General features: G+C 47.4%; 1 protein-coding gene across 5 annotated transcripts in view; it reads left to right on the forward strand.

Annotated features, from left to right (window-relative positions):
• The window catches only part of Erc1 (ELKS/RAB6-interacting/CAST family member 1), a 116462-nt gene that overhangs the window by 28299 nt on the left and 70656 nt on the right, over nucleotides 1-17507 (forward strand). For 2 of the 5 annotated variants that reach the window (XM_013023708.1, XM_013023711.1), the window contains exons 3-8: nucleotides 559-975; nucleotides 4648-4722; nucleotides 8682-8837; nucleotides 9996-10088; nucleotides 13831-13998; nucleotides 16579-16746. In XM_013023708.1, coding sequence (XP_012879162.1) covers nucleotides 559-975; nucleotides 4648-4722; nucleotides 8682-8837; nucleotides 9996-10088; nucleotides 13831-13998; nucleotides 16579-16746 — 1077 coding nt within the window. The remainder of the gene's footprint in view (nucleotides 1-558; nucleotides 976-4647; nucleotides 4723-8681; nucleotides 8838-9995; nucleotides 10089-13830; nucleotides 13999-16578; nucleotides 16747-17507) is intronic. The other 3 variants (XM_013023710.1, XM_013023712.1, XM_013023709.1) reach the window with 2 other exon arrangements.

Consider the following 17507-nt stretch of genomic DNA (forward strand, 5'->3'; position numbering starts at 1 on the left):
CGGCTTTTTTCTTTTTGCTTATGTGGTGCTGAGGAATGGAACCCAGGGCCTCAGGCATGCAAGGCAAGCGCTCTACCACTGAGCCACCTTCCCAGCTCCTCCATGGGACTCTTGACTCCAGTGAACCACTAGAAAACTGGAGATGGTGCTGTGGCTTAGAGTGGTAGAGTGCTAACCTTGATCAAAAGAGCTCAAGGTCAGCGCCCAGGCCCTGAGTTTAAGACCCATGACTGATGCACACACAAAAAAGGTATACGATGGATTATGGCAGTGTTCTTCAGATGAGTTATTTTTTTCTGATGAAAACCACAATCTCCATCAGGCATCTGGTGTTGAAGGGTCTTGGTTTGTATCATGGCTACACAGTGTGGGATGGTCATATTTACTGTGGAACAAGCATGTGTGAAATTACTGGTTGATCGTGTGTGGAACAGGTTGGGCTGAATCCTAATTTGCAGGCTGCAGATTGGAGGGCCCATAGGCTCCTCTCCCATCTTGAGCTGTTTGGCCTTGACGCCGTGGTCGGAGGCTAACGTGGGTCTTTTGTGTCGCTCCCAGCACATGCAGATGACGATCCAGGCTCTGCAGGATGAGCTGAGGATCCAGAGGGACCTGAACCAGCTGTTCCAGCAGGACAGCAGCAGCAGGGCCGGTGAGCCGAGCGTGGCGGAGCTGACGGAGGAGAACTTCCAGCGGCTGCAGGCTGAGCACGAGCGGCAGGCCAAGGAGCTGTTCCTTCTGCGGAAGACCCTGGAGGAGATGGAGCTGCGGATTGAGACCCAGAAGCAAACCCTCAGTGCTCGGGACGAGTCCATTAAGAAGCTTTTGGAGATGTTGCAGAGCAAAGGACTCTCGGCCAAGGCCACCGAGGAGGACCACGAGAGGACGCGGCGGCTGGCCGAGGCCGAGATGCACGTCCACCACCTGGAGAGCATCCTGGAGCAGAAGGAGAAGGAGAACAACATGCTGAGGGAGGTGAGGCTGCGCGCTCCCACGGCGCTGCCCGCCCGCTCGCGGGTGCCGTGAATCCGTGGGCTTCCCTGTGCTGCGAAGCGGGAAGTTCGTCTCTTAGGTTTCCATTTACACTGCTTTTCTCTGATATACTCTCTCTGGGGTGACATCATCTGCTTTCTGTGTTGCTTGGCAACCTCTTCCACCTTGCACATGCACACATGCACGCATGCACCTGATTTCTAGAGGCTCATTTGTTGCTAGAAGGACACAGAATTTCCTTGATTTGTTACCTGCCTCCAGATGTGTTCATAGGGACAGCACAGCAAACCTAGCATCAGAGCAGCTGAGTGCTGCTCTTTTAAAACACTAACAGGAGAAAGCAAGCCTGAAATATCAGTAAGAGAACCATCACCCCGGTTTCTGGGTGTGGATCAAGTCCTTGGACGCAGTAGCAGATGTTTGCCCTGCAGTTCCCATGGAAACCACTGCCTTGCTATAAAAGACGTGTGATTAAAGTCGCTTGCTGCCAGGGAGGTGCCCAGAGGCCTCACCCCCTCCTAGCCAGTGCAGCAGTTGTATTCAGAATGCCAGAGTGCTGCTGTTTACTCAGGAGAAGGTAGATGAGGTGTGTTGAGGAGATGGGGGAGGGAGAGCCAGGGCTGGACCAGGAAGTGGGTAAGGACCGGATGGCTTGAAATGCCCCAGGTGTGATAATAAAAGATCGAGTATCATCCATACCCTCACCGGCGGAGAGGTGGGCATTATTGGGATTTCTAAGATGGTCCTGGGAGTTCTAGGACGTTCCATCTTCAGAACTGCTCTGCGAACCAAGGTTGAAACACAGTTACTGGGTGTAGAGAAAGTTAGGAAAACAGTTCATAAAAACACATTTAAAAAGGAACGCTTTCCGCCAGTATTAATGAAAAGTTCTAAAGCTTTGCACTAGGATGTATTTGGAGGCATTCCCCCTCCCGTTTTTCCACCAGGAAGTATAGCAGTGGTGAATGATTCTGTATATAGAAAGAAAAGCTTCTCCCAGTAAACCAAAAAGAATAGCTAAAATTTCTGCTGAGCACCACATTTGTGCTGTGTGTTCCCTGGCTTGCCTGCCTCCCTGCTGTTAGGTATTGTGCTGCTTAGTCCTCTCCTTTGATTGATAGAGTGAGGACATCTATTGGACAAATGCTGAATTACAAGCCAGACAGGGTTTGTGCTTAGGATGGAGACCTAAACTTCCTACCAGTCTGTTGGCAGTGGACACTGAGATGGCCGTGCACTTTCGATCTTCATTCTGTCTGTGCACACAGACTTAGTAGCAGAGCCAAGCCGGTGGCATGTGCTCCTGTTCTTTAACGTGTAGCCAGGTGCCCTGTGCTCTATAAAACACAATTTCACTAAAACACTCTGTTTGTAGTTGGCTGGTTTTTGTTCCCGTAGTATTTTAACAAACAAACCTAGCCTTGCAGGTTTGCAGAAAAGCTTGAGGAGAAAGTGCTAATGTTGGAGTCGATTCCAGGCAAGGGCTTCAGAAACAGTCCTAGATGGGGAATGTCTGTCGTCCAGTGGCAGTTGGACGATATAAGCAGATTAGAGGGACGAAAGATACAGAGAAGAGAAACACAAAATGCACACGGAATCTACAGTAAAAGGAGGTAGAGACCAGGGCTGGGAAGGTGACTCAGTAGTAGAGCGCTTGCCTTGCATGCATGAGGCCCTGGGTTCGATTCCTCAGCACCACATAAGCAAAAAGAAAAAAGCCAGAAGTGGTGCTGTGGCTCAAGCAGTAGAGCTCCAGCCTTGAGCTGAAGAGCTGAGGGACAGCGCCCAGGCCCCAGAGTTCAGGCCCCACAACCAGACCCCCCCCACAAAAAAGAAAAGAAACACAATTTTGTTTTTAACTTATTTTCTAACTCTAGCTTATTTCTTATATTGGTGATAGAAAATGAACTATCTCTCATAGAGTATGTTGACAGTGTGACAAAATCCATGTACTTCTGCATCTATTGCAATTATTCCCCCTTAATCTTCTATTTCTTTGCTCTTGGGGGTAGGAGAAGGGCCTCTCTGTAGCCCGGGCCGGCCTGGCATGTGAGGTCAGCCTGCCTCAACCTCCCTCGAGCGCCGTGATGATAGGCAGAGACCACTGTGCCTGGCTAATTCATTTTTAATGGAGGTTTTTCAGGCCACTGGGAGTGTCACAGAGCTGTTGTATGGAATGTTCTTACACTTGTGTGAATAGCACATCCGCTTGAGTACAGTCTCTTCCCTGTGCATGAGTCAGAGTCCTGGTGTACGTGGTGGGAACTGCAGATGGGCTCCTCATGATGGTGATTTGCCTCAAAGTGAGAGAGGTTGCTGTCTCGTAGAAAGACTCCATCCTGCGAACGGTGCAGCTTCTTTCCTATCCTAAGCTTATTGAAGTGCGGGTTAAAAAAAGAGACCCATGAAGCCAGACACTGGTGGCTCACTCCTGTAATCCTAGCTACTCAGGAGGCTGAGATCTGAGGATTGCAGTTCAAAGCCAGCTCAGGCAGGAAAGACTATGAGACTCATCTCCAATAAACCACTCAGAAAGGGCCAGAAGTGGTGCTGTGGCTCAAGTGGTAGAGCACCAGCCTTGAGTAAAAGCAGCTCAGGGCCCGCACCCAAACCCCAGGACCTGCAGAGAGAGAGAGAGAGAGAGAGAACGTGCGTCAGGCGCTGGTGGCTCACGCCTGTCATCCTAGCAACTCAGGAGGCTGAGATCTGAGGATCGTGGTTGAAAGCCAGCCCTGGGCAGGAACGTATGTGAGACTTTTCTTTTTTTTCCGGTTGTAGGGCTTGAACTCTGGGTCTGGGCACTGCCCCTCATCTCTTCAGCTCAAGGCTGGCACTCTACCACTTGAGCCACAGCGCCACTTCTGGTTTTCTGGTAGTTCATTGGAGATAAGAGTCTCACAGACTTTGCTGCCTAGGCTGGCTTTGAACCAAGATCCTCAGATCTCAGCCTCCTGAGTAGTTAGGATTACAGGTATGAACCACTGGTGCCAGCTACGGCTACTGTGAGATTCTTATCTCCAGTTATCCTCCAGAAAACCAGAAGTGGTGCTGTGGCTCAAGTGGTAAAGCACTAGCTTTGAGCTGATGAGCTCAGGGACAGCGCCCAAGGCCAGAGTTCAAGCCCCACAACCAACAGAGAGAGGGTGGGGGGAGGGAAAGAGAGGAGAGAGGGGGAGGGGGGCATGTATCTTTGTCTGGCGTTTTCTCACGTGAAAGACTTAAGACACTTGCTCAGCAGCCTTCCCTTTCTCCCTGGGCCCGCTCTGCGGAGGTGACCAAGTGGTTGGCACTCTGGGGTGGATGCCGTGGTGAGATCAGTGGCACGGATGCTTCCAGCATTGAGGGTTCACGTTCTCTTATGAAGGGGACCTTGTCTGGTACCCCCTTTCTGGGTGAGTTCATGCCTCCAGGTCGCCACCCTAGAGAGGCGACGCTGTTCAGACAGCTTGAGTGACGAGGTGCTGGCAGGCGGGCGGGCGGGCAGGCGGGGATGCTCCTACACCCGCCCTGCCATTCAGTCAGCCTGCAGTCCCCATCCACACAGCCACACTCCTCACAAAGGTGCGGGTCAGGAGCAGCTGAGCTCCCGCTCCTGCTCCCTCTCCCTTTAAAATGAGAAGGAAGCCCTGACTCTCTTCTGCTTCTCTTACGTAGGAGATGCACCGGAGGTTTGAGAATGCCCCCGATTCTGCTAAAACAAAAGCTCTGCAAACCGTTATTGAAATGAAGGTAAGTGAGACTGGAGTGATGGACCTGGCTTTGCGCTCAGGTCTCATGCTTACTAGGCAGGCCCTCTACTACTTGAACAATGCCTCTGGCCCCTTTCTACTTTTTTGTCCTTTTGGAGGTTAAGGTATAAGAATCTTACAAGTCACTCTTTCAAATGTAGCGCATTTTCTATATGAGTTTTAGAAAATGATTGGAGATGGAGTGGAAATCATAGACTTAGTTGGGATTATAGCCACAGTGCCTGGCCCTAGCTTTTTGTTCTTATAATGGCTCTTAACGGACAGAGGCATGCCTCCCATCTGTTTAACTTTACCTCCCCTAAGAAGGGTGGTGCCTCGTTTTATATAATGGGCCATGATTTTGTATTTTTGACATCATCAAATACTTGGTTACAGATAAGTACTTGTACGTAAGGACTGTTATGAGAGCAAGCCTCTTAATTCAAGTGAGTTCCTTTTAAAACTTCATCCTGTGCACATCTTTCTCCCTCCTGGATTCCGGGTTCTGTGTGGGTAGATAATCAGCGGTCATGAATCTCACCTTGGAGTGGTTTAATTGCAACGTTGTTCACATTCACCACAGGTTCCTTTCTGCCTGTTACTTCCTGATCCCTCTTGACTCTGAAAAATAAAACATGAATTTACCTGTGTTCACAGAATTGTTTCTGTAATATCTAACTTTTGACAAGACAGGGGTATATATATAGTCTTTTGAATTGGTATCATATCTGGTTTTTGTTGGTGGTGGTGGTTTTTGTTTTGTTTTGTTGGTCAGTCATGGGGCTTGAACTCTTGGCATGGGCGCTGTCCCTCAGCTCTTCAGCTCAAGGCTAGCACTCTACCACTTGAGCCACACCACTTTCAGTTTTCTGAGTGATTTATTGGAGATAAGAGTCTCTCAGATTTTCCTGCCCCGGCTGGCTTTGAACTGTGATCCTCAGGTCTCAGCCTCCTGAGTAGCTAGGATGACAGGTGTGAGCCACCCACGCCTGGCATTGTTGGTTTTTTATTTTTGTCGGTGGGTTGTGCGGCTTGACCTCAGGGCCTGGGCCCTGTCCCTGAGCCTCTTTGTGCTCAAGGCAGCACTCTACCACTTCAGCCCCAGTACCACTTCGGGTTTCTGAATGGTTTTTTGGAGATAAAAGTTTCACGGGGACTTTTCTGCCCAGGCTGACTTTGAACTATGATCCTCAGATCTCAGGCTTCTGAGTAGCTAGGATTCAGGCGTGAGCCTCAGGCACCCGGCTATCTGTTTTAATTTTGTTAATTTTCTGCTGAGAAATGAGGGGTTGTGGCCCAGAGGGTTTAGTGGACGTTGGGTTGAGATGGTAAGGGACATATAGCAGGTGCTTGATTGAGCGGCCAGGGGAGGAGGACGGGTGATCGACAGTGACGAGGCCGGGACGTCCTTACCTCTTCTCCCACCACCTTCTTGCCTTCTGTCCTTTCCTCCTCTGCCCCCTCTCCCTTCTCCTTGGCTCCCCCTTCCTTCAGTGGTGGGGGATCAGGGCAGGACTTCGAGTCTTGCTAGGGAGGGAGAGCAGAGGATTGAGGGGTGCGGAAAGGATAGCCAGTAGTTTGGCTGATGAGGTGGAAGGGTGATGACTGAGATACACTGACAGGTTGGGAGGAAGTGTGAGATCATGGGGTTCTCAGTGAGGTTGAGGAGCAGACAGCCAGGGAGGCTGAGTGAGGCTGGAAGGGGGCCGGGGCGGGGGGGAGGGGAGGGAGGGCTCCGTGCGGTCCTATAAACCCATGGCAGAAATGGATTGAACCAGACCACGAGGCCCCTGGGACTGAGGGTCCCGTGAGTCCTGGCCCCGCGGGGGACTGAAAGGACGGTTGCGCACTGCAGGAAGGCACCCAAATCAGCACGTTCCGTACAGGTGGGGCTGTGCAGGCCCAAAATAGATGTCCCTTTTTAGCTGGTGCCCTTTCATTATCCCCGATTTAGCACAGGGGAGAACCTCGTCTCTTCCTTTCCTTCATGTGCATCTGCCCAGTGTTTAGTCAATTTTAGGAGACTATATCCTGTTACTGGCAGAAAAGTTGGCACTCATCTTCAGAGAACTTTAGACAGTGTAAGTGAAGTGGTTCTTTGATGAGCCAGGAGACCAGGTGAGGTGCACTGATTGTAAACAAGTTGGTTAAAATCCTGATTTAAATGTAAATGTTTCTGTGTTAATGCAACACATTTAAGTTTGCACAGAATACAAGTTTAAATGGATTCGGAGGTGAAGACTTGCGCTGTGATACGTTAACGGCATGGAGATGAGCAAGGCTGGGGTGGGTGCCCCTCCCTCTGCAGGTCCCCCCCTTCCTGGCCCCAGAACCTGAAAGGCGTTGTAGCTGTCTCAGGGCAGAGCCTTAAATTCTTTTTGTCTTCTTGCACTTGAATTATGATAACACAGAAAATCAGCCAAGAAAGCCTTGCAATAAAGTGGAAAAGGAAGTCGGTCTCAAGATTGCTTCCCAGAGGAATGTTTTCCCTGAGACTCCAAGAGACATGAGCTAAACTTGGTTCACGCTCTCGCAGATCTGTGCTTCAGCGAGTCCTGTGAAACCGCAGATAAAGTGCTGTGCGTTCCGTGGAGGAGTGCTCTGGAACTGGCCCCCTTCCAACTGTCTGAGGATAAATTAGATGCTGTCACAGACAAAATTAGGAAATTGAATATAGGAGGGTATAGTGTTGGAGGTGATATTTGTGTTACGGTGATGACTTATAAGAACACTGTAATTCTTTTAATTAAATGAAACTTTCCTGGAGGCAGTGGTCTCGTTATGTTGCCCAGGCACCTGCCACGGCTTCTGAGAAGCTGGGACTACAGACATGCCATGGAACATAGCAATTAAAAAAAATTATGACATATTTCAAGCATGTGGAGGTTGCAGAGGATGATTTTTAACATCTCCAAAAGTAACATTATTATTCATTCCTTTTTTTTCGGCAATCAATGATATGAAATTTTTTATATATTTTGAGTTATACACATCATTATATAAATCTTTGAAGCTCTCTTTTGTCCTTCATTTGGAGAAGAGATGTGCCCTGGAGGGTTACTAAGTAAAATGGTAAACTATTACACTGAGAAAAAGGTTTTTGTTAAAATTAAAGGGATATTTTGTTGTTGTTGTTGTGGGGCTTGAACTTGGGGACTGGGCTCAAGTATAGCGCTCTACCACTTTAAGCCACAGCTCCACTTCTGGTTTTCTGGTGGTTCATTGGAGATAAGAGACTCATGGACTTCTGACTGGGCTGGCTTTGAACCTGGATTGTCAGATCTCAGCCTCCTGAGTAACTAGAATTACAGGTGTGAGCCACCAGCGCCCAGCTTAAAATTGCAGTTTCTTGGCCAGTTACAATAGTTGATTCATATTAGCAGTGTGACTTAACCAAATGCCTCTTCAGTAATTTAATTTAATTTAATTTTTTTTGTTGGTTCTGGGCCTTGAACTCTGGGCCTGGGCCCTGTCCCTCAGCTCTTCAGCTCAAGGCAGGCGCTTTACCACTTGAGCCACAGCGCCACTTCTGGTTTTCTGAGTGGTTTATTGGAGATGAGGGTCTCTCAGACTTTCCTGCCCAGGCTGGCTTTGAACCATGATCCTCAGATCTCAGACTCCTGAGTAGCTAGGATTACAGGCGTGAGCCACCAGCACCCGGCTGAATGTATTCACTATTAAGCACAAAGAAACGGTTTCTTCACTCTTCTACTTCCTTGTCTATCTAACTTGTCATGGAAAGGTCTAGAATGTGAGGCAGACATTGAGGACGTGAGCCCTCCTCATATCTGGTAAAGGGTGCAGTAAAAGGTGAGTTTTAGAAGCAAGGCATCACAAACTAGGTAGAAATTTTGCTGCCCCCTTTTTCCCCCCTCCTCCCTTAGCATTCTGAAAGATCTGTTGATTCAGCTCCCGTATTTTTGTGAATGTTTTAATGTGTAATTCTTCCGTTATCCACAGGATTCAAAAATTTCCTCTATGGAGCGTGGGCTCCGAGACTTGGAAGAGGAAATCCAGATGCTGAAGTCGAATGGGGCTTTGAGCACGGAGGAGCGGGAGGAGGAGGTGAAGCAGATGGAGGTGTACCGGAGCCACTCGAAGTTCATGAAGAATAAGGTAGGGGCGCGCGCCAGCGCCAGCGCCACAGCCCAGCCGTGGGGAAGGTGGCTTACTGCGTGTTACATACACTGCGGGGAGAACGGGCTTTCCTAGGATTAGAGCTGGAATGGCTGGCAGCGTGATTACAGTTATCATTACTATAACTTTTTTGTTAAAAAGAAGATTCCTTACATGAAACTAAAAAATGTTGTCACCATTTAGCTTTTCGTCTCTGCCAGCAGTTGGGGTGCTGTAGTGGAATTACATTCGGGGGGTTCTTTTCATTATGTGAAGCTCTCTGCCCCCTGGGAAGTCTTTTAAGTCAAAACCCCAAGAGGGTGAACTCACATTTTTCAGAATGGGTTAAATGAGATGGTGTTTCCCTCCCGCATGGGCCAGGTCCTGGTGCTGCCTTGGGAGAGGACACTTACTGCCTGGCCATTACTACTCACATGCCCTGCAGGCCTGTGTTGAGCAGGTAGACACCATGGAGACCCGGTGTGCTTTAAAAGCAGTCACCACTCACAGCTTAGTTTATTTTGATTCTGTACACCATTTGGGTGGACTGTAGGATTTCGTTTACTATGGTTTTCAACTTGTCCGTTTTGTTGTGGTTTTCTAAAGATCACAGCTGCACCGATACAGTTTTACCCAGCAGATACTGCTCCTCAGTGCATACTGCCCTCTTGTGTCTGTCCCACCCCGAGTGAGCGTCCCACCTGCCCATTTGAGTTTCTCTGACCCCACCACAAGCATTTCTGTAGTGTAAAGGAGTGACAGTTACCACTCCACCCTATTCCTGACATCCTTTTGTGGTACCTGTGCCTGGCATATGTCTAGAGAATATTCCTCCACTGTTTAAAGAACTTATTATCAATGATTTCTGCAAGCTAAATGTTTATTTGAGAACTTGGATTCATATACCCAACTTTCTGTTAGTTTGGAGTTTTCACCCAGATTTGGAAACCAAATATAATTTCCATTTCAGTCCACTTAGAAGAAAAAAGCAAAACAAAGCAAAAAGCCCTGGAAAAAACAGAAAAGTGTTGATTTAGAACAGACTTGATTGTGTTATGCAAGCTATTGTAATTTCTAGTGGCCACCTTGGCTCATGAGCAGATAATCTGAAGACCGGAGCTGACTCTCGAGTGAAATAGAGTAATGATGTCGTGACAGGTAGAGCAACTGAAGGAGGAACTAAGTTCGAAAGAGGCTCAAGGGGAGGAGCTGAAAAAGAGAGCGGCTGGTCTTCAGGCCGAGGTCTTTGCCGTAAGATTTCTCTGTGTGTGTGCAGCGCTCCCACGGTGGGGCCGGCGGCTTTGGCTTCTGGGTGGCTGACATTTCCATTCTCTGTGGTCGGCAGCTTTGCCTCTGGCGCGTACTAACCGTCTGCTCTGCTCTTTAACGACTCCTGTTCACCACTTCAACCCCCTTGTCCCTCTCCGCTCAGCCCTGTTCCTGGTTCTTTATCATTGCTTTTGCCACTCTGTGGACGGCACTTCAAAGCTTATTTCTCTCAGCACTTTTTTGCTGGATACTTGTTGGGTTTACGTGGATGGCGGTATTTCTTTTTCCCTCTGAGGTACCTAGCACTTATTGAATTTGGAACTCTGGAGAGCACAGGGCTCGACTTTCTCAGATGCCCGTTATCTTCCAGTTCTCAAGGATTTTGCAAGGAATGTTGTTTTCTCTCACACAGCTGTGTAGGAGGTGATGGCCTTGTTAGAGTTACCTGGCAGGGTAGAGTTTGCTTGAGACTCATTTTCAAGCATCTGAAGCTTAGCTCGGCCTTTTGTCTAATGAAAAAACCTCCCCTTTGAAACATAGAAACAAATAATAAACAGCTATACTTAATGGAAGCATTTTACAACTGGCTGAGATTGTCAAGAAATCAAAGCGAGAGAATGGGGTCCGTAGCCCCCTCGTTGCTGAAAGCAGTCTGGACTGTCCTGGAAACGACGCACAGCTCTTCACTGTCTCCCTATATTTGGCCATGTGCACATTTGTCAGCATGCCAGGAAAAACTGCTTCTGGAAATCAACGTTGGCTGAGACTGGAATGCAGCCTTCAAAACATGTGCCAATTTGGCACACTTCCTGTTTATGGACTATTTGTAGTATAGATCAGAAAGCAGAAGTACCGTGTTTGGAAAGGCCCAGTTTGGTTTGTGCTGTATCCACATATTGCCTCAAGAAGTTGCCTCCCACTTTCTTTTTATCTTAGTGCTATTCAAGATTTCCATGTTATGTCACACCGGCAAGCTCACTGCACCATGCGTCATTGAGTCCTCTCCACACCGTGGAACTTGGTATAATTTCTTCATGTTACCAGTTAGGAAGCCAAGGCTTAAAGGGGGACTTGGCTCAAAGACACGCAGCTTACCCACTCTAATGTGTGGCTGACTACCAAGTCAGATTTGCTTCCCATTTATTTTATTTTTTTTTGTCGGTTGTGGGGCTTGAACTCTGGGCCGGGGCGTTGTCCCTCAGCTCTTCAGCTCAAGGCGAGCGCTCTACCACTTGAGCTACAGCGCCACTTCCGGTTTTCTGGTGGTTTATTGGAGATAGAAGTCTCACGGTCTCTCCTGCCCGGGCTGGCTTTGAACCGCGATCCTCAGATCTCAGCCTCCTGAGTAGCTAGGATTACAGGTGTGAGCCACCAGCGCCCGGCTTGCTTCCCATTTATAATGAGTCTCTTCCCTTTGCATTCTTTTTTGGTCGATCATGGGGCTGATTGGTCGTGGGGCTTGAACTCTGGGCCTGGGCGCTGTCCCTGAGCTCTTCAGAGTCTCACAGACATTCCTGCCTGGGCTGGTTTTGAAGTGCAAGCCTCAGATCTCAGCCTCCTGAGTAGCTGGGATGACAGGCGTGAGCCCCTGGCACCCAGCTCCCTTTGTATTCTTTAAGGAAAGTTTGTTCTCCTAAATTCTGTTTTTTGTTGAAAATTTCTTCTCTTCCTCAGTCTTCAAGGTTAGCAGAATGTGAAGCTTGTTTAATGACACAAATTAGTAAACAGATTATTTATGTAGTTTTCTCGAGTCAGAGCTTCACTATGTAACTTAAGCGGGCCCTAAACTCAGTCTGTAGCCCATAGCTGGCCTCAAGCTCACCGGCCTCCACCCTCAGCCACTCCAGTACTGGAGTTATAAGGTGTACCACTTTACCTGGCTTATATGTGTTTGAAATAGAAACTTGAGCAGGCTCCAAGTCTTCGTTCTTAACTGAGTAAATGGTAGTGCTTGGAACATTTCTCCTGAGTAATCATTTACGCAACAAATGCATTGCCAGTCCAGTCTAGGTTCTAGGAGGGAGCGGTACTAGCTCCTACTGTGTCATGTGCTGGCAGAGGATACAGTGCGATTCCACAGATACCTTACACACCGTGAGTGTGGGTGAGTGAACACTGTCCAGCTAGGGCCTTCATGGGTAGGAGAGAAATGCTTGTCTTTTTTAAATAGGTGACCAGATTAGGCCTTTACTGATAATATTCTTTCAAGGTCTAATTTTAAAGTATAATATGTTTTCTCTAGGGAAATAGTTTTCACAGAACTTTTTTCCTTTACCTTTTTTTTTAAATGAAGGACTTTTGTTTCATGAATGCTGCCAAAATGAACTGACTTATTGTTAAATTTATACGTGTGTTTATACGTGTGTGTGTGTGCGCGCGCGCATGTGCGCGCGCGTGCTGGTCCTGGAGTTTGAACTCAGGTCCTGGGAGATTTATTGTTCAAGGCTAGTGCTCTGCTACTTGAGCCACAGCTCCATTTCCAGCTTTTTGGTAGTTAATTGGAGATAAGTCTCTCCCCTGGCTGGCTTTGAACTGTGATCCTTAAGTCTCAGCTCCTGAATAACTAGGATTACAGGCATGAGTCTTGGGTCCCTGGTTTAAATGTATACTTTTAATAATGAACCTGTCTTTTTGTGCCTTGCTGAATGTAAACCTAATAGAAAAGCAGGTCTGACTTCCATTTATTTGGTTTATATTTGGAATAAATGACTATTTTTTAACTTCACAGAAACAATAGGACTATAAAGGAGGTATTTAAAAGGAAATGTTTTCTATGTTAAGAGCGATATTATGGTAGGGCAAATGGATCTGTTGATTATTATAAATTGCCCTTTTCAAGTAATGGACTTTGAAGTTTCACATGTAGGTTCCTACAGAATGAGTAGTTCTTGAAGAACACATTCTGTGCTTAGGTCACCTGCTTTTCTCCATTTGTTGGGTAGGGGACGTGATAGGTGATAGAACTTGAGAGGTATGGAGTCTTTTAAATTCTCTCCGTAGAATCCATCAGAACTCGAGGCTTTGTCAAGCATGTCTGTATACTGTGTAGCAGTGAAAGTAGCTTTCTAACAAGGCCTCTGTGAAGCTTCTGATTGAGAAAGGGAAAGAAAACATAATGACAGAATAACGAAGCATAGCACTAGTTTAAACAGCAGCATGAGGAGGTGTCTCTGTCTGCTTTTTGTACTTCCACGGATGCCTGTCGGATCTGTCCTGGTCTGGAGAGGCGGGGGAGCTGCACTCCGGTGCTTACGGCTGCTTCCCAGCCTCCTGGGGAACTGGGGTTTTGTCTCTCTACTTAGAGGATGTAAATGAAAGCTGCACATTTCCCTGTTCATTGAGTAACCCTAGATTTTGTTGTTGTTGTTGGGGGAGAGTGATCCAAGATTAGATAATGCACAAAGATGACCTTATCCATCCATCTGTTCATTTGCTGTGCTGGGAATGAACGCAGGGCCTTCTGCGTGCAAGGCAAGTATTCCACTACCGAGGTACACTGCAGTCCGACCCCCTCTGTCTATCATGAAGTTAATTGCAGTTAGTTAAGTATCTTGTGGTGTAGGTCTGTCAAAGATTCGGGTTGTCATTTCTTTCCTCTTTTTGGTGGTTTTGGGGTTTGAACTTAGAGCCTCGCGCTTGCTAGAGAAACGCGCCATAACTTGACCCACACTCAGCCTTGCTCATTTCATTTCTCCTTTCCTTACAGTGCTGCTTTCTTTTCCAGATTGGCCAGGTGAAACAGGAGTTGTCCAGAAAGGACACAGAACTTCTTGCCCTGCAGACAAAACTGGAAACACTCACGAACCAGTTCTCAGACAGTAAACAGCATATTGAGGTGCTGAAGGAGTCTTTGACTGCCAAGGAGCAGAGGGCTGCCATTCTGCAGACCGAGGTAGGCGCCACGGGCCTCACTGCAAGTGCTTCTTTTGCACCCTTTCCTGTGCCTTGCCTGGTTGCTCTGTGCCGTGTGTGTGTGTGTGTGTGTGTGTGTATGTGTGTGTTGCACTATCTGGCAGCCTTGCTCTGTGCAGTGTGTGTGTGTGTGTGTGTATGTGTGTGTGTGTGTGTGTTGCACTATCTGGCAGCACGAGGTTTGGTACCAAACACAACCATCTTCTTTTTTCTTTTTTTCTGTGAGTGGTTGGGCTTGAACTCAGGGCCTGGGTGCTGTCCCTCAGCTCTACCACTTGAGCCACAGCACCACTTCCGGTTTTCTGAGTGGTTTATCGAAGAGTCTCACAGGGGCTGGGGGTTTAGCCCAGTGGAAGGGTGCCCACCTGGCCACCTGGCACACACAAGGCCCTGGGTTGGGTCCTCAGCCCTGGGGGAAAAAAAAAGACTCTGGGCTGGCTTTTTTTTTGGGGGGGTCCAGTCATGGGGCCTGAACTCTGGGCCTGGACGCTGTCCATCAGCTCTTCAGCTCAAGGCTAGCACTCTACCACTTGAGCCACAGTGCTACTTCCGGCTTTTTTCTTTTTGCGTATGTGGTGCTGAGGAATCGAACCCAGGGCCTCATGCATGCAAGGCAAGCACTCTACCACTGAGCCAACTTCCCAGCCCTGGGCTGGCTTTTGAACCAAGATCCTCAGATCTAGGATGACAGGGGTGAGCCACCGGTGCCTGGCTGACACGATTTTCATACTTTTATTTTTGCTACATTTGGGTTTATTCACGGAATTATAAGCATAATTTCTTCTGGAAAGTATTTGCAGTTGTTCACTTGTGGGTTTCTAACGGGTTTTTGACTTTGGTAATTTGAATATGCAATACCACACAAAGGTCAGAAGAGGGCGCCGGTGTCTTCGCTATGGGACTGCTCCCGATTTGTGACTGGTGGCTTTGAGTGGAGGTGGCAGGTGTGCCAGCCCTAGAACCTCGGCCAGTTGGTTAGTGATAATGCAAACATTTAGAAGCTTGTCACCGTCTAATGAATGACTTTCTCCCGCAGCAGTCCAGCCTCCTCTTGGTACCCAGCTCAAGCACTGTCTTGGAACCAGGTCTCGCGCAGATGGGGCTGTCCTCCAGTTCTTTCACGATTCTGTCTTTGGTTTTAGACGCCATGTGTAGCTGAGTCCTAAGTTGCTAGGACAACCACTCAGCTGTAACTCCTGTGCTAAATTATAAGAGCAGGAAGCTAACTTCTTTGAACTTGAACCGATCATAAGATTGCATTATGTTCATTTATTAGCACTTTCCTAAAGATAATTTTCTCTGATGGCATTCAATAAGAGTCACTTTTTCCAAGGACCATGTCACTTTTAACGTTTGAAAGGTTGTTTTTATTTATATTTTTTAATTTTTATGCCAGTCTTTAGGGCTTGACGTCAGAGCTAGTGCCCTGTCCCTAAGTATTTTTGCTCAAGGCTAGCACTCTACTACTTGAGCCACAGCTTTGCTTCTGGCAAAGTCAGAGACTTCCTGCCCTGGCAGGCTTCAAACCACGATCCTCTGATCTCAGCCTCCTGAGAGTCAAGGAGTTCCTTCGACATCTCTAGTAGCCCAGTGGTTGAATTTCATATTGAGGATTCTAAGTCATCCAGTAGTGATTCAGCTGTGATTACCAGGTGGTTTTTGTTTGTTTTTTTTTAGCGATAGTATGCAAGTGTCTCTACAGGAAGCAGACTTTGACTCTTTGGGGTATGTACCCAGAAGTGGTGTGTCTGGATCATATGGACTTCTATTTTTAGTTTATTGAGGATTTCCATAGTGGAAATTCACATCCCGAGAGATAAGCATTCCTCCCCATCCTCATCCTAGCATTTTGCTGTTTTCATAACAGCCATTACTGTGAAACTTCATTGTGGTTTGTTTGGCGTTTCCTTGGTGGTCAAGGATGTTGAACATTTTTTCATGTATTTATTGGTTATTTCTACTTATTCACCAGATATGTTTCTGTTTAGTTCACTCATGTGTTTGATAGGGCTATTTGCTATTTTGGTGTTTACTTTTTTGAATTCTTTATAAATTACCTATCAGGTAATTTATCAGGTGGTTCATGCCTATAATCGTATCTACTCAGGAGGCTGAGATCTGAGGGTCATGGTTCAAAGCCAGCCAAGGCAAGAAAGTCTGGGAGACTCTATCTCTAAGGAGCCACCAGAAAAGCCAAAGTGGTGCTGTGGCTCAAAGTGGTTGAGCCCTAGTCTTGAGCAAAAGAGCTGAGGGACAGCATCCAGGCCCTGAGTTCAAGCCCTATGACTGACAAAAAATTAAAAATAAATCAAATAAATTCCCTATCAGGTGGATATCTGGCCAAGATTTTCCCCCATTCTATAGTCTGTGTCTTCTCTTTGTCAGTAGTTTGTGCTAGTATAGAAGCTTGGTGATTTGCTACAATCTTAATTATCAACATTTCATTACTTTAGGTAAATGAAGTAATCAGCCTTTTAGTAAACTCTGTAGCTTATCTATAGGAAAGGGATGATCCTTTTTTCTTTTCCATTAATCACCTGTGGTAATCTCGCCTTCTCAGGTAGACGCTCTCCGATTGCGTTTGGAAGAGAAGGAAACCATGCTGAATAAAAAAACGAAGCAAATTCAGGATATGGCCGAGGAGAAGGGGACACAGGCTGGGGAGATTCACGACCTCAAGGACATGCTGGACGTGAAGGAGAGGAAGGTCAATGTCCTGCAGAAGAAGGTGAGGCGCGGGTGTTGGGAGCTCACACCCACTCTGACACACACACTTTGTCCTCACACTAATGCACCTGAGTGATTTTCTTTCCTCTCTCGTTTCGAGGTGAGCAGATCGTTACAACAGCTATGCGTAACTGGGTTTTACAGTCTTAAAAAAAACACTGTTAACCTCAGTAGTATTTCTCACGCTGTTTCTGAAGTGTCCTGTAAATTGCAGTAGTGTTCGACTTCATGATCTTCCTCTTCTATCTCTTATTGGAACTACAGTGAATTTGTGTTTCATACACACCATCCATGTGATTTAGCAACATGACAGTTTTGAATAGATAAACAGGCTGCTGTAATGAATATACAGGTGTCTGTGTCAAGGAAAGAGGAAACCTTTCCCTCTTTGACCATGATCATTATTGGAAAGAAGTCAACTAGAAAAAGTTAAGCTACTGATAATTGCTAGCCTAGATGGCGAGGCTTGGAAGGCGCATGCACCTTGTCTGGCAGGTGGAAGGCACAGGGTATTGTGAGCAGGAAGAAGTGAAAGGAAATGAGGGGCTGGGAAGGTGGCTCAGTGGTAGAGCGCTTGCCCAGCATACATGAAGCCGTGGGTTCGATTCTTCAGTACCACATACACAGAAAAAGCTGGAAGTGGCGCCGTGGCTCAAGTGGTCAAGAACAAAAGAAGCTCAGGGACAGTGCCTAGGCCCTGACCTGAGTTCAAGCCCCAGCACTGAGTGGGGCGGGGGGGGGCGGGGGGGGGGAAATAGGATT

The sequence above is a fragment of the Dipodomys ordii genome, unplaced genomic scaffold (assembly GCF_000151885.1).
Source record: "Dipodomys ordii isolate 6190 unplaced genomic scaffold, Dord_2.0 Scaffold69, whole genome shotgun sequence".
Lineage (NCBI taxonomy): Eukaryota > Metazoa > Chordata > Mammalia > Rodentia > Heteromyidae > Dipodomys > Dipodomys ordii.